At 40.5% G+C, this 19897-nt stretch overlaps 3 protein-coding genes across 7 annotated transcripts; 1 reads left to right on the top strand and 2 right to left on the bottom strand.

The window, feature by feature from the left end:
- Nucleotides 1–758: 758 nt before the first annotated feature.
- LOC136183408 (uncharacterized) lies at nt 759–8483 on the bottom strand. Of its 2 annotated transcripts, none has more exons than XM_065970027.1 (37): nt 8322–8483; nt 8235–8270; nt 8075–8176; nt 7913–8011; nt 7763–7864; nt 7617–7715; nt 7467–7568; nt 7317–7415; nt 7167–7268; nt 7016–7114; nt 6866–6967; nt 6715–6813; nt 6565–6666; nt 6414–6512; nt 6262–6363; nt 6111–6209; nt 5961–6062; nt 5810–5908; nt 5660–5761; nt 5509–5607; nt 5359–5460; nt 5209–5307; nt 5050–5160; nt 4911–4997; nt 4761–4862; nt 4609–4707; nt 4465–4554; nt 4328–4414; nt 4159–4281; nt 4048–4110; nt 3376–3993; nt 3162–3326; nt 3047–3109; nt 2863–2991; nt 1699–2805; nt 1595–1645; nt 759–1540 (listed from the first exon to the last, which is right to left on the bottom strand). In XM_065970027.1, exons 1-37 carry the CDS (start codon nt 8403–8405, stop codon nt 1127–1129), a joined length of 5439 nt encoding a protein of 1812 aa, XP_065826099.1. In that variant the 5' UTR covers nt 8406–8483; the 3' UTR covers nt 759–1126. The 2 variants fall into 2 exon arrangements, with proteins under 2 accessions (XP_065826099.1, XP_065826100.1); XM_065970028.1 differs by having other exon boundaries at nt 8075–8172; nt 8322–8348.
- Nucleotides 8484–8851: 368 nt separating this feature from the next.
- Nucleotides 8852–19896, top strand: LOC136183412 (centrosomal protein of 95 kDa-like). Of its 3 annotated transcripts, none has more exons than XM_065970035.1 (10): nt 8852–9185; nt 9290–9682; nt 18148–18552; nt 18604–18772; nt 18821–18987; nt 19034–19108; nt 19155–19307; nt 19367–19500; nt 19548–19632; nt 19679–19896. In XM_065970035.1, the coding sequence occupies exons 2-10, from the start codon at nt 9569–9571 to the stop codon at nt 19841–19843; spliced, it is 1467 nt and encodes a 488-aa protein (XP_065826107.1). In that variant the 5' UTR covers nt 8852–9185; nt 9290–9568; the 3' UTR covers nt 19844–19896. The 3 variants fall into 3 exon arrangements, with proteins under 3 accessions (XP_065826107.1, XP_065826106.1, XP_065826104.1); XM_065970034.1 differs by lacking the exons at nt 8852–9185; nt 9290–9682 and adding exons at nt 17385–17600; nt 17704–18095 and having other exon boundaries at nt 18607–18772; XM_065970032.1 differs by lacking the exons at nt 8852–9185; nt 9290–9682 and adding exons at nt 17385–17600; nt 17704–18095.
- Nucleotides 10040–17110, bottom strand: LOC136183410 (death-associated protein kinase 1-like). 2 transcript variants are annotated; one of them, XM_065970029.1, is made up of 34 exons: nt 17063–17110; nt 16906–16996; nt 16819–16854; nt 16669–16770; nt 16515–16613; nt 16355–16456; nt 16204–16302; nt 16054–16155; nt 15903–16001; nt 15753–15854; nt 15603–15701; nt 15453–15554; nt 15302–15400; nt 15152–15253; nt 15001–15099; nt 14851–14952; nt 14700–14798; nt 14550–14651; nt 14399–14497; nt 14249–14350; nt 14098–14196; nt 13948–14049; nt 13797–13895; nt 13653–13742; nt 13516–13602; nt 13345–13467; nt 13234–13296; nt 12567–13175; nt 12355–12519; nt 12237–12299; nt 12058–12186; nt 10906–12006; nt 10815–10859; nt 10040–10763 (listed from the first exon to the last, which is right to left on the bottom strand). In XM_065970029.1, exons 2-34 carry the CDS (start codon nt 16987–16989, stop codon nt 10353–10355), a joined length of 5016 nt encoding a protein of 1671 aa, XP_065826101.1. In that variant the 5' UTR covers nt 16990–16996; nt 17063–17110; the 3' UTR covers nt 10040–10352. The 2 variants fall into 2 exon arrangements, with proteins under 2 accessions (XP_065826101.1, XP_065826102.1); XM_065970030.1 differs by lacking the exons at nt 13948–14049; nt 14098–14196.
- Nucleotide 19897: the final 1 nt, after the last annotated feature.

Genomic DNA, 19897 nt, shown 5'->3' with positions numbered 1-19897 from the left:
GTGGCAATATTATCCGCAGTTGCAAGTCTCATCATATCGGCAAAGGTCAATTCGACACCGTATTCGTCGCGCATGGCGTTCTGTAGGTGCACCAAAGCAAGCGAATCGGTCGCCAAGCTAAAAATATCGTTAGATGGGTCGACGACGTCAATCTCCGGTTCCATCAGGAAGTCGGTCAGAATTTCGACGATTCTCTCCAGTGCGAGCTTCTTTTCGGGATAGGAATTGACGTTGGGTTGAACAGCGCAAGCACTCGCGACGAGAGTTGATTCTTCAAGCGAGAGTGCTGAGTCAGCTTCGTCGGATGACGATGTCGCGATTGCGTCCTCTGGTTCGGATTGAGTTTGATCTGAAGCGACTTTCTCGCTCTCCGAGTCGCTGGAGACTTCGCTCGCGTCGCTCGCGGCGGCGACGGCTGCGGGGAAGGCGTACACGGCGTTCTCCGACGGAGTATCGGTTGTTTCGGGTGCATCTGGAACGATGAACTCGAGAAGGCAGACTTGGATGAAGGACATTGTGAAAAGAAAGTGAACGGTCTAGTTGTGAACGCTGAATGTGCTGGTTCGTGGCTTCGTTGCGCATTTTATAGGTTGGACCACGTGAGAAGGGCTAAACGTGCGTTAGACGAGATGCGGGGTTTGCCATTCGCGCGATCCCGTGCGAAGGAGCGCCCTATGCATCTCAACAAGATTGCCAGTGCAATACAGAAGGCGATGGAGAGACACAAGGAGAGCGACGACGTTCAGAACGAGGTATATAAACGTGCTATCCTGTTTTTTGTACATTCTGTATCAGACAGAATTTGTCATAGAAATAAAAAGCATAAACATACTGATAAGAAGTGAATAATAGTTGTACGTATAACTAAAAGCACACAAACACGAGAAGTCAATAATTGCCTACCTATTGAATTGCTAATTGGTGAGATTTGCCTTTGAGAAGTAAACGTGAATCCCAATTGTAGAATAGAATACAAAAACACACAAATTCCTTTTGATAGCTTCCTACTCTTGAATTTGCTAACATGATTGGTGAGAAGTAGATTCCGTAAACAAAACACACACACAAAGACGTGACGTGGATACCAATGAATTGTAGAATATAACCTATCCACTTTTTAACTGATTCATGGTTTTTTGCAGGACTTCAGAAGTCGAATCGCAATGCCTTCCTTGTCAAATTTCTTGAGATACGACAGAAGCATTGATTTAGTAGGAGTTTCAACTTTATCCGTCCAACGATGTAGGAGGAGAGACACTTTCTGGCCAATTCGACGATCCGCCCTGTCGGACAGATAGCTCAACACTTTTGTACGACTCCAACCCAAAAGCTTGCTTCCAAACGAAACTACGTCATCGTGATCCTCAAATAGTTCATTTTCAATTGCGTCAATATGATAATCTTTCACAATTTCGTCATCGTCGTCAGATTTTTTGACGGTGCTCTTGCCTTCATGGTGCATATCCACTTCCTCGCGCGGCATGAAGCAAGCACCACTGAGCTCATCTTCGTTGAGCTCACCTTCATTATCTTCAATAGCCTGCAAATAAAACACTGCAGCATTCATAAGCTTTTTCTACACTTTAAGCATTACCACCAGGTTCTCTGAGTCATCTGAAGCTGATGCAACCTTGAGGGGATTTTCCTACATGATATAATAGTGATAACCCATCATAGCGAATTTTTATAGGTATGTACCTCAATTGGAATCATCAAACCTTCTTCTTTCAACATATCTAACAAATTGGTTTGCTGCGCTTCTTCTAGAGCCTTTATAAGTTTTGGCAAGGTAGCCTTCATTCGTCGGCTCCACTGAATAGAAACACTATCAGCTGAAGAAGTCGAAGAAAGCCGAGTTCTTTGCTTTTCCAGACTTCTCGTTAATTGTTGCGCAACTTCTGAAGTAGACTGATGAAAACTTTCAAGCATACATTTTTTAACTTCACATGGCAGCACAACGTTGCCGTGATCGTCTGGAACAGCAATAAGATCACTGATGTATTCCTCTGACGTTGAGTCCAGACATACTTTAGGATGCTCATCACGGCGTTTTGTCCGATCAATTTCCTCGCAGCTATAGCCATGACGGGGCTCAGCTAGATTCTCCATGTCTTTGGAACTCAAGACTAGTTCAAATCGGTCTGTTCCAGGGCTTCTTTGGTCTAGCATTTTCTCAACCCTTGTTTTGGTTTCTTGTACAAGTTTATAGCACTCAGCTGCTGAATACATTGGCCCGCGAACGATTATGTCAATTGCTCTTTCGTTTTCAGTCAGTTCAACGAGTGTTTCAAAGCGCAGACCGCGCACACTTTCAAACGTTTTAATACCACCCTTCCAGACAATTGGTGAAAGAGATGATACTGATTCTGGAGATCCGAGTCCAGCTGCTACGTGAGCTTGAAAGAAAGGCATAGTGCCAGGTGTAATAATGTCTGTGTCATTGTCACACTGAAGCCGGCGACCAACATAAACAGGCTTGTCAGCATTGTCCATCCAAGCATCAGCTGGTCGTTCCTCTTGGATTAGGGCCGGAAATTGAAACTTATGAGGGTTATAAGGAAGAGGGTAGCAGATATCCAAGCGACAAAGTATTTTGATTGCTTCATTCACGTCAATCAATTGTGTCTTTTGTCTTTTATTAAATTCTTGTAGTGTCCCTCTGACATCCTCGAGGCTGAAAATGCCATTTGTTGTTCGTGTCATGTGAATAGGAAATTCTTTAGGAGACATTAGCGAGCCTATCACATTATTACAAAGCCAGTTGGGATTGACCACCAACACGTCTTCTTCTTTAAACACAATTATCTATATGCCAACTTATTATGCCAATTCTGAATTTTAATTATCCTAATAAAACCTTACTGATGAATATGTGTGAAGAAAATCGAGAATCTGTGTTTGAACGTCTTTGCGAAGTCCAGAAAAAACATTTTTATCGATCATTGCCAACAGTAAACCACAGGGGATACAATAACGATCGGTTCGTTGAATCTAAGTAGAGAAGAGTGCTACTTAGACTGCATGTACAGAGTGGCGAAGAATGCACCTTATCAACAGTGAGGTCAAAATCAGATAAAATTGCAACACTTTCTTCGGAGAATTGGTGATCCTGCATGTAAACATAAAGTTTCATGGTGATCAGAGCGTTTAAGTCTGCTTACGTTGCGCAGTAATTGACGAATTAAAGACGACAATTGCTCCGGAAGCAGACTATCGTCTTTCGCTAACGCTTGGAGCGGATGCTCAGATGATAAGAGAAGCTTCCGTAGGAGTGGCAGTAAATTTGATTCCACCTTTTCCACAATGTTTGGAACCTTTTCTGCACTCTACTCGCAGATCAGACACTGACTGCAAATAAAGAAATAAAAAACTTACTTTCATGCACTGCTGTTTCAATTGGCTAAGATGATCTTTAATAGAGTTCATCGCTTGTGTTCTTGACGAACGACAGTCAAGCACAAATTGTTCATCTGAAATGTCAAACCATTTAGAAAACTTGGCTCTAAGAGAGCACGAGAGCCGTTTCAATAGCTTCGGTTCAACTTGCTCTCCCCGACTGCCAACCAGAATGAGCCTGACTTTGCTATCAGAGACGAGAAGACTGCATTTGGTAAACGACAGCCAGTAGAAACCAGAGCCAAGTATCTCGTCCCACGGTCTGGTCAAGTCAATTACCAGAACAAAAACCGTCGCTGAACTGAAGAACAGGCTGTGCGTTTTGTGAAAGTCCTTTTGCCCACCAAAATCACAAAAAACCAACTCGCCAGCAGAAGAAATATTTGCTTCTTCAAATTTAATACAAGCTGTACGATCAGGATCCTCTTGTATAGATGATACCCATGGTATGCTACTGGCAAATGAGCCTATAAATGTTCGTTGCAGGGATTGAATGAGAGTGCTCTTCCCTGCCCTTTCGTCGCCAATTACGCACACCTTAATCCGGCTCGGAGATGAATAGCCCATAACGCTCAATTCAGCATATTGAGATTTGACCTACAGCATTAAAATTAATGGGTAATTAATTAGTTGGGGTGAATAACTAAATACCCAAGCATCCTTTAGAATACGCCGGCTTTCACCGCTAGCATATTCGTACGGTAATTTACCGTGCTAAAGAAAAAATTAGTAAAAAAACCAACACTTTTGTCAATTACTGACTTTGTTTTTAACACTAGCAGAAGCTCCGCGGGCAAGAAGAAGCGACAGTAGTTGAGGTTCACTAAAATTATAATCTCCTTCGTTCCGTCTGATAAGGAGAACATCGTTGACGACAGTCATTTTCTACAAAAAACGTATTGCACAAATAGTCGAAAACAGCATTCGGTACATCAAAAAGAACGCAGCTTGCTAATTGTTGTACAATTGACAAACGACAGTTCCGAAGAGCCGCCAATAATACATCATGAGAGCTTTTCTGTTGTAACATGAAAGAGAATTGGACAGAAAGTATCTAATCACTCTTACTGCAAATGTCAGATCCTTCCTTTTTATCAAAAAATCTGCAATATCATTTTGACCACCCGAGCAAGACAGAAATAATGCCGTCTTTCCAGACTATGACATTGAACATATACCAAATGCCATACAAGAATAACATTTATTACAAACCTTCGTTCTAACATTGATATCGCATTGTTTAGAAACGAGTAGTTGCACAGTGTCAAGATGGCCTTTTTGACAAGCATTCATCAGCGAAGTCCGGCCATCCTGTATCCAAAAATACTTTGTTCTATCCAAAAAATCATTTAATTGCTTATTACATTGTTTTGTTCATTGACATTGACACCACAATGATCGATTAGATATTCAGTAACAGCAGTTTGGCCATTAGAAGAAGCAACGTGTAACGCTGTCGAGCCATCCTACAAATTGCCGTATATTACTTCTTATTACCGTAATTTATTACAAACCTTTGTTCTAATATTGATATCACATAGTCTAAGAACCACAGTCTCAAGTTGGTCTTCTTGACCCATCATCGGCAAAGACCAGTCATCCTGCATCCAAAAATACATTGTTCTATCCAAAAAGCATTTAATTCCTTATTACCGGTACATCGTTTTGTTCATTGACATTGACACCACGATGATCGATTAGGTCTTCAGTGACAACAGCAGTTTGACCATGATAAGAAGCGACGTGTAACGCTGTCCAGCCATCCTACAAATTGCCGTGAATTATTTCTTATTACCGCAATTTAAAACAAACCTTCTCTCTAATATTGATATCACATTGTTTAGAAACGAGTAGTTGCACAGTGTCAAGATGGCCTTTTTGACAAGCCATCATCAGCGAAGTCCAGCCATTCTGCATCCAAAAATACTTTGTTCTATCCAAAACTCTTTAATTGCTCATTACATCGTTTTGTTCATTGACATTGACACCACAATGCTCGATTAGATATTCAGTAACAGCAGTTTGGCCATAAAAAGAAGCGAAGTGTAGCGCTGTCCAGCCATTCTACAAGTTGTCGTGAATTACTTCTTATTACCGTAATTTATTACAAACCTTCTCTTTAATATTGATATCACTTTGTTTAGAAACGAGTAGGCTAACAGTGTTAAGATGGCCTTTTTGACAAGCCATCATCAGCGAAGTCCAACCATTCTGCATTCAAAAATACATTGTTCTATCCAGAAAGCATTTAATTGCTCATTACATCGTTTTGTTCATCGACATTGACACCAAAATGATCGATTAGATATTCAGTAACAGCAAATTGACCATGATAAGAAGCGACGTGTAACGCTGTCCAGCCATTCTACAAATTGCCGTGAATTACTTCTTATTATCGTAATTTATTACAAACTTTTGTTCTAATATTGATATCACATTGTTTAAAAACAAGTAGTTGCACAGTGTCAAGATGGCCTTCTTGACAAGCCATTATCAGCGAAGTCCAACCATTCTGCATCCAAAAATACATTGTCCTATCCAAATATCATTCATTTGTTCATTACATCGTTTTGTTCATTGACATTGACACCACAATGATCGATTAGATATTCAGCAACAGCAGTTTCACCATGATAAGAAGCGACGTATAACGCTGTCCAGCCATTCTACAAATTGCCGTGAATTACTTCTTATTATCGTAATTTATTACAAACCTTTGTTCTAATATTGATATCACATTGTTTAGAAACGAATAGTTGCACAGTGTCAAGATGGCCTTCTTGACAAGCCATCATCAGCGAAGTCCAGCCATGCTGCATCCAAAAATACAATGTTCTATCCAAATATCATTCATTTGCTCATTACATCGTTTTGTTCATTGACATTGACACCACAGTGATTGATTAAATATTTAGTAACAGCAGTTTGACCATAAAAAGAAGCGACGTGTAACGCTGCCCAGCCATTCTACAAATTGCCGCGTGAATTACTTCTTATTACCGTAATTTATTACAAACCTTCTTTCTTATAGTGATATCACATTGTTTAGAAACGAGTCGTTGCACAGTGTCAAGATGGCCTTCTTGACAAGCCATCATCAGCGAAGTCGAGCCATTCTACATCGAAAAATACATTGTTTTATCCAAAGATCATCTAATTGCTCAGTACATCGTTTTGTTCATTGACATTGACACCACAATGATCGATTAGATATTCAGTAACAGCAGTTTGACCATGATAAGAAGCGACGTGTAACGCTGTCCAGCCATCCTACAAATTGCGGTGAATTACTTCTTGTTACCGTAATTTATTACAAACCTTCTCTCTAATATCGATATCACATTGTTTAGAAACAAGTAGTTGCACAGTGTCAAGATGGCCTTCTTGACAAGCCATCATCAGCAAAGTCCAGTCATCCTACATCCAAAAATACTTTGTTCTATCCAAAAAGCATTTAATTGATCATTACATCGTTTTGTTCATTGACATTGACACCACAATGATCGATTAGATATTCAGTAACAGCAGTTTGACCATTATAAGAAGCGACGTGTAACGCTGTCCAGCCATCCTACAAATTGCGGTGAATTACTTCTTGTTACCGTAATTTATTACAAACCTTCTCTCTAATATTGATATCACATTGTTTAGAAACAAGTAGTTGCACAGTGTCAAGATGGCCTTCTTGACAAGCCATCATCAGCAAAGTCCAGTCATCCTGCATCCAAAAATACTTTCTTGCTATTCAAAAGCATTTAATTGCTCATTACATCGTTTTGTTCATCGACATTGACACCAAAATGATCGATTAGATATTCAGTAACAGCAGTTTGACCATTATAAGAAGCGACGTGTAACGCTGTCCAGCCATTCTACAAATTGACGTAAATTACTTCTTATTACCGTAATTTATTACAAACCTTCGTTCTAATATTGATATCACATTGTTTAGAAACGAGTAGTTGCACAGTGCCAAGATGGCCTTTTTTACAAGCCTTCATCAGCGAAGTCCAGCCATTCTGCATCCAAAAGTACGTTGTTCTATTCAAAATCATTTAATTGCTCATTACATTGTTTTGTTCATTGACATTGACACCACAATGATCGATTAGATATTCAGTAACAGCAGTTTTACCATTAGAAGAAGCGGCGTGTAACGCTGTCCAGCCATTCTACAAATTGCCGTAAATTACTTCTTATTGCTGTAATTTATTACAAACCTTCGTTCTAATATTTGTATCACATTGTTTAGAAATGAGTAGTTGCACAGTGTCAAGATGGCCTTTTTCACAAGCCATCATCAGCGAAGTCCAGCCATTCTGCAAAAAACTTTGTTCTATCCAAAAAGCATTTAATTGCTCATTACATTGTCTTGATCATCGACATTGACACCACAATGATCGATTAGATATTGAGTAACAGCAGTTCGACCATAAAAAGAAGCGACGTGTAACGTTGTTGAGCCTCTCTTTTTTAGAGATTATGTTTTTCCATTTACTTTCATACTTTTGCTTACTTTAGATTGAATTTTGACAGAACAGTTTTTGGAAACAAGCAGTTTTGCCATCAATAGATGACCTTCCTGACATGCAACCATTAAAGGCATCCAGCCATTCTTCCGCAGTGACAAAAGTTTAATTAAAAGGCACGTTTCATATACGTATATACGTCAGCGTACCTTGTCTGTCACATTTACTCTTGCTTGATAGTGATGAATGAGATCTTTAGCTAATTCCGTCTTACCATGAAAACACGCATAATGCAACGCAGTCCCGCCTGTCTAAAATGTAGCTTTTTTCACCAAAGCATTACTACTCGCATCACGTGATCGATTTTACCGAAGTATCGCCATTTTTAGTGCTGTCATCACGGTCCTTTTGAGACAGCAATCACACTATAGCCTAATGAGCTAGTATTTATCTCACATTGGTGCTCTGGCTACTGGCCAATCGTCGATCCATTAGAAATGGCAATTCTTCATAGGAAACTTTGTCCTCATGACTAGCCATTGCTAGACAGTGCAAAACTGGTTTGAGTCTGTTTGACAACTTGAAGCACAGCGAAAGGAGCTAGCAAAGATCTCCACCCCAAAGCGGGTGAGTAGCAGCACGTGACGCGTAGACTGTACGTCGGGAGCAGCCAGACTGCAAGAGTCATACGCACAGAGGCTTTTCAGCCACGCATACTGTAGAACTGCGTATTTCAAATCTATTTTTTGGTTGCAAGAAGAAATTGGTATTCGAATTTTCTTCGGAGACCGATTCTTTGAGTGAGTGGGAGTTTGTGTAGGCAGAGTAGGCACGTGAGATTTCACGTGAGAAAGTCTGGCAACGCGCGCTAGAATTGCGCTTGCGCACTCAATTCAAACTGTCATTGCGAGCTCAATTTAATTTTGATACATCACCATTGCTCAATTCCGGCATCTTCTTCATTGAGGATGACTGTACATTGGCAGTGCGAGAAAAATCGCTCGCTTGCGTAGTATCGAAGGAAACGACATCGTTTCGATCCTCGAACGAATCTTTGGGCATCCGTTGGAAGGAAAGCGAACAAAAAACAACGCATTTGCAGGCGACAAGTCTTCACTTTAGGCGTCTTGAAGCCAGGAAAGAGTCGCAAAGACCAGGAATGGAACATCCAGCTGGGAATCGACGAACTTGCAACGAAAATCCTTCTCACCGATCTCAGTCACATCACAGGACGCGACGTAGCGGCAAAAAAACCGCTATCAGTACGAAACCTAATCGAAATCCTCGCTGGCCTCATGGAATTCATACTCGAATCAGAAGGCAAGAGAAAACCCAGAAGAAAATCGTAGCTACCTTACATTTAGTTCAATGACATTATTTAATCAATTAGAGATAGAATCAAGACTTATAGATTTTTTGAATAGATGAAAGTGGGAGTGGTTCTGCTTCTCTATCATCAAGCCTTCACTCCGCAGTCTCAGAGAGTCATCAGGAGGAACTCAACGTAACATATGACTTGAAATCTGACGTCACGTCTTCTGAAGGCGATGAGGATCCAAGGAGACGTCATAGACGTCGTTCTCAATCAGAGGGATCAATATCAACTCAATTGGAAGATCCACTAAATACCAAGAACGCCGTCTCTCAGTTCTATAGACTCTATAGAGTCACCAAGTGGGAAACGGGCTCAAGGCATTGGGGGAATGAGAGTGACAAAGCCCGTATCAAGCATTCCAGTCAGAAAATCAATACGTCGCGTCGCTGCTACCAGGGCGGGTGACGGAAGCACGCAGGAATTGATCAGGGAAGCTCTACAGGTAAAAATAAGAAAGATGCACCATAAATAAATATCATTGATTAGGATAGTGCAATCTCTGATATGCGGCAGAGGTCGCGGCTTCGTTGGGCTTTTTATAGGACCACGTGAGAAGGGCTAAACGCGCGCTAGACGAGATGCGAAGAACGCGTGGTCGCCGTTTGCGCGATCCCGTGCGGAAGGAGCGCCCTACGCATCTCAACAAGATGGCCAGTGCAATACAGAAGGCGATGGAGTGACACAAGGAGAGCGACGACGTTCACAACGAGGTATATAGACGTGCTATCACGGATACTAGAGTATCGGTGGTGCTATCCTGTTTTTGTACATTCTGTATCAGACAGAATTTGTCATAGAAAGAAAAAGCGTAACATACTGATAAGAAGTGAATAATCGTTGTACATATAACTAAAAGCACACAAACACGAGAAGTCAATAATTGCCTACCTATTGAATTGCTAATTGGTGAGATTTGCCTTTGAGAAGTAAACGTGAATCCCAATTGTAAATAAAACACACAAACACACATATTCCTTTTGATAGCTTCCTACTCTTGAATTTGCTAACATAATTGGTGAGAAGTAAACGTAGATTGCATAAACAAAACACACAAAGACGTGACGTGGATACCAATGAATTGTAGAATAAAACCTATCCACTTTTTAACTGATTCATGGTTTCTTGCAGGACTTCAGAAGTTGAATCGCAATGCCTTCCTTGTCAAATTTCTTGAGGTATGACAGAAGCATTGATATAGTAGGAGTTTCAACTTGATCCTTCCAACGATAAAGAAGGCGAGACACCTTCTGACCAATTCGACGATCCGGCCTGTCGGACAGATAGCTCAACACTTTTGTATGACTCCAACCCAAAAGCTTGCTTCCAAACGAAACTACGTCATCATGATCCTCAAATAGTTCATTTTCAATTGCGTCAATATGACAATCTTTCACAATCTCGTCGTCGTCAAATTTTGTGACGGTGCTCTTGTCTTCATAGTGCATGTCCACTTCCTCACGCGGCATGAAGCAAGCACCACTGAGCTCGCCTTCATTGAGCTCACCTTCGTTATCTTCAATAGCCTGCAAAAGATTAATTAAGCTACAGCATTTATAAGCTTCTAACATTATCACCAAGTTCTCTGAGTCATCTGAAGCTGATGCAACCTCAAGATTGACCTACATGATATTATAATGATAACCCCTAATAGCAAATTTTTAATACCTCAATTGGAACCAAACCTTCCTCTTCCAACATATCTAATAAGTCAGTTTGCTCTGTTTCCTTCAGAGCCTTTATAAGTTTAGGCAAGGTGGCGTCCATTCGTTGGCTCCACTGAATAAAAACACTATCAGCTGAAGAAGTCGAAGAAAGCCGAGTTCTTCGCATTCCTAGACTCCTGGCCATTGATTGTGGCACAAGTGAAGTAGAACAAAAATTGTCATGCATATATCGTTTAACTTCACATGGCAGCACGACGTTGACGTGATCGTCTGGAACAGCAATCAGATCACTGACGTATTCCTCTGACGTTGAGTCCAAAGATACTTTAGGATACTCATCATCGCTTTTTGCACAATCAATTTCCTCGCAGCTGTAGCCATGACGTGGCTCAGCTAGTTTCTTCATGTCTTTGCAACTCAAGACTAGTTCAAATAGGTCTGTTCCAGGGCTTCTTTGGTCTAGCATTTCCTCAACCCTTGTTTTGGTTTCTTGTACAAGTTTATAGCACTCAGCTGCTGAATACATTGGCCCGCGAACAATTATGTCAATTGCTCTTTCGTTTTCAGTCAGTTCGACGAGTGTTTCAAAGCGCAGACCGCGCACACTTTCAAACGTTTTAATACCACCCTTCCAGACAATTGGTGAAAGAGATGATACTGATTCCGGAGATCCGAGTCCAGCTGCTACGTGAGCTTGAAAGAAAGGCATAGTGCCAGGTGTAATAATGTCCGTGTCATTGTCACACTGAAGCCGGCGACCAACATAAACAGGCTTGTCAGCATTGTTCATCCAAGCATCAGCTGGTCGTTCCTCTTGGATTAGGGCCGGAAATTGAAACTTGTGAGGGTTATAAGGAAGAGGGTAGCAGATTTCCAAGCGACAAAGGATTTTGATTGCTTCATTCACATCAGTCAATCGTGTCTTTTGACTCTTGCTGAATTCTTTTAGTGTTACTCTGATATCCTCAAGGCTAAATATACCATTTGTTGTTGGCGTCATGTGAATAGGAAATTCTTTAGGAGACATTAGCGGGCCTATTACATTATAACAAAGCCAGTTGGGATTGACCACCAACACGTCTTCTTCTTCGAACACAATAATCTATGATAATACCAACTTAATATGCTAACGCATTACACTAACGAAACCTACTGATGAATACGTGTGAAGAAATTTGAGAATCTGTGTTTGAACGTCTTTGCGAAGTCCAGGAAAAACCGTTTTATCGATCATCGCCAACAGTAAACCACAGGGAATGCAATGGCGATCGGTTCGTTGAATCTAAGAAGAGCGCTGTTACATAGACTACATGTGCAGTACTAGCGAAGTACCTTGTCAACAGTGAGCTCAAAGTCAGATAGAATTGTAGTCCCTTCTTCAGAGCATTGATCCTCCTGCTCCACGAAAAATTATCGTTTCATGTGATTAGAATTAGAGCGTTTTGCTTACGTTGCACAGTAATTGACGAATTACAGACGACAATTGCTCCGGAAGCAGGTTTTTGGCTTTTGCCAACGCTTGGAGCGGATGCTCAGATGATAAGAGAAGCTTCCGTACGAGTGGCAGTAAATCTGACTCCACCTTTTCCACAATGCTTGGAACTTTTTTTGCACTCTACGCACAGATCAGACACTTACTGCAATAAAAAATAAAAAACTTACTTTCATGCACTGCTGTTTCAATTGGCCAAGATGAGCTCTAATAGAGTCCATCGTTTGTGTTCTTGGCGAACGACAGTCAAGTACAAATTGTTCATCTGAAACGTCAAACCATTTAGAAAACTTGGTTTTAAGAGAGCGCGAGAGCCGTTTCAATAACTCCGGTCCAACTTGCTCTCCCCGACTGCCGACCAGAATGAGTCTGGCTTTGCTATCAGCAGAGACAAGAAGACTGCATTTGGTGAACGACGGCCAGTAGAAACCAGAGTCAAGTATCTCGTTCCACGGTCTGCTCAAGTCAATTACCAGAACAAAAACCGTCGCTGAACTGAAGAACAGGCTGTGCGTTTTGTGAAAGTCCTTTTGCCCACCAAAATCACAAAAGACCAACTCGCCAGCAGAGTCAATATTTGCTTCTTCAAATTTAATACCAGCTGTACGATCAGGATCATCTTGTCCAAATATGCTTCTTGCAAGTGCGCCTAGAAGTGATTGTTGCAGAGATCGAATGAGAGTGCTCTTCCCTGCCCTTTCGTTGCCAATTACGCACACCTTAATCCGGCTTGGAGATGAACAGCCCATAATGCTCAATTCAGCATATTGAGATTCGAGCTAAAGCATTAAAATTAATAGGTAATTAATTAGTTGGGGTGGGTGAATAACTAAATACCCAAGCATGCTTTAGAACACGCCGGCTTTCGCCGCTAGCATATTCGTACGGTAATTTACCGTGCTAAAGAAAAAAATCAGTAAAAACCCAACACTTTTGTCAATTCCTGACTTTGTTTTTAACACTAGCAGAAGCTCCGCGGGCAAGAAGAAGCGACAGTAGTTGAGGTTCACTAAAATTATTATCTTTTTTGTTCCGTCTGGTAAGGAGAACATCGTTGACGACGGTCATTTTCTAAAAAAGTATTGCACAAAATAGTCAAAAAACAAAATTATTTAGTACATCAAAAAGAACGCAGCTTGCTAATTGTTGTACACTTGAAAAACGACAGTTCCGAAGAGCAGCCAATAATACATCATGAGAGTTTTGCTACTGTAACATGAAAGAGAATTGGACAGAAAGTACATAATCACTCTTACTGCAAATGTCAGACCCTTCCTTTTTATCAAAAACTCTGCAATATCATTTTGACCACACGAGCAGGACAGAAATAATGCCGTCTTTCCAGACTATGACATTGCAAATATACCAAATGCTAAACAAGAATAACATATACTACAAACCTTCGTACCAATATTGATATCACATTGTTTAGAAACGAGTAGTTGCACAGTGTCAAGATGGCCTTCTTCACAAGCCATCATCAGCGAAGTCCAGCCATCCTGCATCCAAAAATACTTTGTTCTATCCAAAAATCATTTAATTGCTCATTACATTCTCTTGATCATCGACATTGACACCACAATGATCGATTAGATATTCAGTAACAGCAGTTTGACCATTAGAAGAAGCGACGTGTAACGCTGTCAAGCCAAGCTACAAATTGCCGTGAATTACTTTTTATTACCGTAATTTATTACAAACCTTCATTCTAATATTGATATCACATTGTCTAGAAACGAGTAGTTGCACAGTGTCAAGATGGCCTTCTTGACAAGCATGCATCAGCGAAGTCCAGCCATTCTGCATCCAGAAATACTTTGTTCTATCCAAAAATCATTTAATTGCTTGTTACATTGTTTTGTTCATTGACATTGACACCACAATGATCGATTAGATATTCAGTAACAGCAGTTTGACCATTAGAAGAAGCGACGTGTAACGCTTTCGAACCATCCTACAAATTGCCGTGAATGACTTCTCATTACCGTAATTTATTACAAACCTTCGTTCTTATATTGATATTACATTGTTTAGAAACGAGTAGTTGCACAGTGTCAAGATGGCCATTTTTACAAGCATACATCAGCAAAGTCCAGCCATCCTGCATCCAAAAATACTTTGTTCTATCCAAAAATCATTTAATTGCTCATTACATTGTCTTGATCATCGACATTGACACCACAATGATCGATTAGATATTCAGCAACAGCACTTTGACCATTAAAAGAAGCGACGTGTAACGCTGTTCCGCTATTCTACAAATTGCCGTGAATGACTTCTTATTTCCGTCATTTATTACAAACCTTATCTCTAATATTGATATCACATTGTTTAGAAACGAGTAGTTGCACAGTATCAAGATGGCCTTTTTGACAAGCATGCATCAGCGAAGTCCAGCCACCCTGCATCCAAAAATACTTTGTTCTATCCAAAAATCATTTAATTACTCATTACATTGGTTTGTTCATCGACATTGACACCACAATGATCGATTAGATATTCAGTAACAGCAGTTTGACCATTAGAAGAAGCGACGTGTAACGTTTTCGAGCCATTCTACAAATTGCCGTGAATGACTTCTTATTACCGTAATTTATTACAAACCTTCGTTCTAATATTGATATCACATTGTTTAGAAACGAGTAGTTGCACAGTTTTAAGATGGCCTTCTTGACAAGCACACATCAGCGAAGTCCAGCCATCCTGCATCCAAAAATACTTTGTTCTATCCAAAAATCATTTAATTACTCATTACATTGTCTTGATCATCGACATTGACACCACAATGATCGATTAGATATTTAGTAACAGCAGTTTGGCCATTAAAAGAAGCGACGTGTAACGCTGTCAAGCCATTCTACAAATTGCCGTGAATGACTTCTTATTACCGTAATTTATTACAAACTTTATCTCTAATATTGATATCACATTGTTTAGAAACGAGTAGTTGCACAGTGTCAAGATGGCCTTTTTGACAAGCAAACATCAGCGAAGTCCTGCCATCCTGCATCCAAAAATACTTTGTTCTATGCAAAAATCATTTAATACCTCATTACATTGTTTTGATCATTGACATTGACACCACAATGATCGATTAGATATTCAGTAACAGCAGTTTGACCACTAAAAGAAGCGACGTGTAATGCTGTCCAGCCATCCTACAAATTGCGGTGAATGACTTCTTATTACCGTAATTTATTACAAACCTTCGTTCTAATATTGATATCACATTGTTTGGAAACGAGTAGTCGCACAGTGTAAAAATGGCCTTTTGGACAAGCAAGCATTAGCGAAGTCCAGCCATCCTGTATCAAAAATCCTTTGTTCTATCCAAAAATCATTTAATTGATCATTACATTGTCTTGATCATTGACATTGACACCACAATGATCGATTAGATATTCAGTAACAGCACTTTTACCATAAAAAGAAGCGACGTGTAACGCTGTTCCGCTATTCTACAAATTGCCGTGAATGACTTCTTATTACCGTCAGTTATTACAAACCTTCTTTCTAATATTGATATCACATTGTTTAGAAACGAGTAGTTGCACAGTGTCAAGATGGCCTTCTTGACAAGCCATCATCAGCGAAGTCCAGCCATCCTGCATCCAGAAATACTTTGTTCTATCCGAAAATCATTTAATTGCTTGTTACATTGTTTTGTTCATCGGCATTGACACCACAATGGTCGATTAGATATTCAGTAACAGCAGTTTGACCCTTACAAGAAGCGGCGTGTAACGCTGTCCAGCCATCCTAAACATTTCAGTGATTCACTTCATATTACCGTAATTTATTACAAACCTTATTTCTAATATTGATATCACATTGTTTAGAAACGAGTAGTTGCACAGTGTCAAGATGGCCTTCTTGACAAGCCATCATCAGCGAAGTCCAGCCATCCTGCATCCAGAAATACTTTGTTCTATCCGAAAATCATTTAATTGCTTGTTACATTGTTTTGTTCATTGACATTGACACCACAATGGTCGATTAGATATTCAGTAACAGCAGTCTGACCATGAAAAGAAGCGACGTGTAATGCTGCACCGCCTTTCTTTTTCAAAAAAACGCTTTTTCTATTTACTTTACTTTACTTTCATAATTTTGCTTACTTTAGATTGAATTTTGACAGAACAATTTTTGGAAACAAGCATTTGTGTCATAAATAGATGACCCTCTTGACATGCAACCATTAGCGGCGTCCAGCCATTCTTTTGCATTGACAAAAAATTTAATTAAAGTCACGTTTTAATTACATCAGTGTACCTTGTCTTTCACATTTACCCTTGCTCGATAGTGATCAATTAGATCTTTTGCTAATTCCGTCTGACCATGAAAACATGCATAATGCAACGCAGTTCCGCCTGTCTAAAATGTAGCTTTTTCTACCCAAACGCATCACGTGATCGATTTTACCGAAGTATCGCCATTTTTAGTGCCGTCTTCACGATCCTTTTGAGACAGCAATCACACTATAGCCTATTGAGTTAGTATTTATCTCACATTGGTGCTCTGGCTACTGGCCAATCGCCGATCCATTAGAAATGGCAATTCTTCATAGGAAACTTTGCCCTTATGACTAGCCATTGCTAGACTGTGCAAAACTGGTTACTTCAAATCTATATTTTGGTTGAAAGAACAATTTGGTATTCGAATTTACTTTGGAGACCGATTCTTTGGGAGTTTGGGTAGGCAGGGGTAGGCAGAGTACACTGTAGGCACGTGACTAGGCACGTGAGATTTCACGTGAGAAAGACGGTAAACGCGCGCTAGAATTGCGCTTGCGCACTCAATTCAAAACCGTCATGTCGATCGACCGCTACTACATCGATGCAGCCAACTTTATGTTGGAGAGAAGTGGCAGTGCGAGGAAAATTTCTCGCTTGCGTAGTATCGAAGGAAACGACATCGTTTCGATCCTCGAACGAATCTTTGGGCATCCGTTGGAAGGAAAGCGAACAAAAAACAACGCATTTGCAGGCGATAAGTCTTCGCTTTAGGCGTATTGAAGCCAGGAAAGAGTCGCAAAGACCAGGAATGGAACATCCAGCTAGGAATCGACGAACTTGCAACGAAAATCCTTCTCACCGATCTCAGTCACATCACAGGACGCGACGTGGCGGCAAAAAAACCGCTATCAGTACGAAACCTAATCGAAATCCTCGCTGGCCTCATGGAATTCATACTCGAATCAGAAGGCAAGAGAAAAACCAGGAGAAAGTCGTAGCTACGTCAAATTTAGTTCAATGACAATATTTAATCAATTAGAGATAGAATCAAGACTTATAGATTTTTGAATAGATGAAAGTGGGAGTGGTTCTGCTTCTCTATCATCAAGCCTTCACTCCGTAGTCTCAGAGAGTCATCAGGAGGAATTCGGTGCAACATATGACTTGAAATCTGACGTCACATCTTCTGAAGACGATGAGGATCCAAGGAGACGTCATAGACGTCGTTCTCAATCAGAGGGATCAATATCACCTGAAGATCCACTAAGGGGATTCATACCAAGAACGCCGTCTCTCAGTTCTATAGACTCTATAGAGTCACCAAGTGGGAAACGGGCTCAAGGCATTGGGGGAATGAGAGTGACAAAGCCCGTATCAAGCACTCCAGTCAGAAAATCAATACGTCGCGTTGCTACCAGGGTAGGTGACGGAAGCACGCAGGAATTGATCAGGGAAGCTCTACAGGTAAAAATAAGAAAGATGCACTATAATAAATATTCTAAATTATTTTGATTAGGATAGTGCAGTTGTTGACGATTCTACAGCAAGTCTAATCGCTTTTGAGAAAGAAGACGAACAACGGCCTCAAATTCGCGCCAATGACGACATCATTCGTATCCCTGTTCAACAACAAATCGACTCCGAGAAGTCTTCACCGGAGAAACGACTAGTTCAAACAAACCAGCCTCTTTTGACGTCATCAGGAGGGGATGACGAAGATGATGAATCAGCTGAGAAACGGGCTAAACGTCTTGAAGTCGTGGCTCAACGCAGTGAAGCGCAACGCGAAGTGGGAAACGTGGACGACGCAAGAAAGAAATTATCATTGGAAGAAGCCCTACAGAAAGACAGGAGAGCCATATTACACACCGTCTACGAAAGATGCAGAAGAGATATTCACGAAAAAGAACGAAACAAAAAGGTATCTAGCTAAAAAGCGTCATTTTTAAAAAGAAATTTTCAATACTAATAGAAGAAAGTTGTGATACGTACTCCTTGTAATTCGTTGAAGAGTAGAGGAAAGAAAACGAGTCACGTGGCTGTGAAATCGAAGCCCGTGGGCTCCCCTTATCTTCAGAAGCAAGTTCAGACGCGATTGCCATGGAAACCGACGAGAACTTCTCTACTAACGCGAAAGAAAGGTTCTCTAAAAATCAAATCAAAGTGATTTTTGATACTTTTGGCTTTAGTTTCTGTGGGGGATTGCGATTTGTTGCCTCTGTTGGCCGAAGAGTTTCCATATCTGCACGTTTCCCCGGCTACCGTGCAGCAAATGTGGAGAAAACAGATGCACCAAATACACGTCATCGCAAAGGCGGAAATCAATAGACACAAGCGACCAAAAGCCCAAACAGAGGCAAGACAAGAAAAGAAAAATTCTATTAACTTTAATACATCTATAGCTGGAAGAAGCCGAGCTAAAACAGAGAACGTTACTGCAGGTCATGAAAAAAGACTTGGAACACAATAAACGAATAGTTAGTTCATCAGTAAAAGTGTAGCAAATCCTCTAAGCTTTTTTAGCGTGAGAAAAAGGAGAGGGAGTTTCAATTACGCTACGTGAAGTCGCAGTTAAAAGACAAGCGACAGTCGGTCATAAGAGCCAAGCAATATTACGAAAAATACGTGGAGAGAATGAGATCTAGACAGATGAAACGAAAGACGCGAGAGGAGCAGGTTTAAAAATAAGAAATTTAGTTGATTTTGGGGTGTTTGTCACTGGGGTGGATCTGCAGATATTCAAAAATTTGTTTGAGGATGGTTTGGAAATTCAGAAGGCTCGTCTTCGCGATTTGCGTGAATACGCGAAGGAGAAGAGAGCAGAGCAGGCTCAGAGACAGAAAAGTGAAATCGAATCACTGGAGAATTAGTAAGCTTCAAGTAATTCATAGGGTACATATACATTTTCTTCTCTAGTTATCGAGATCAGTTTGGAATGTTAGCCCAAAGTATGGCTGAGGAGAGAAGGGAGCTTCATTTGAGAGAAGAGGCTCAATCAAAAGTAGTAGATCAACATAGCAAGTATGCATCTAACGTTTCCTGCTTAGGCTGTTGCTAAGATGAGACGAGAACTGAGAAAACGTGTAGAGAAAGAAATCGAAGATTTACAGGAGGCAATGATACGAGACGAAGATGACGCCTATTTTAGAGAAATCGACGCGAATCGACTGAGAGACCGATTACTGATGGCTAGATTTAATACAAAAATCTGACTGTACAGCATTCGTGTCAATAATTTTTTTGGAGTTACAATATCACGACTGTAC

The sequence above is a fragment of the Oscarella lobularis genome, chromosome 2 (genome assembly GCF_947507565.1).
Source record: "Oscarella lobularis chromosome 2, ooOscLobu1.1, whole genome shotgun sequence".
In the NCBI taxonomy this organism is placed as follows: domain Eukaryota; kingdom Metazoa; phylum Porifera; class Homoscleromorpha; order Homosclerophorida; family Oscarellidae; genus Oscarella; species Oscarella lobularis.
The sequence above is the reverse complement of the archived record's forward strand: the minus strand, read 5'-3'. Positions and strand labels throughout refer to the sequence as shown.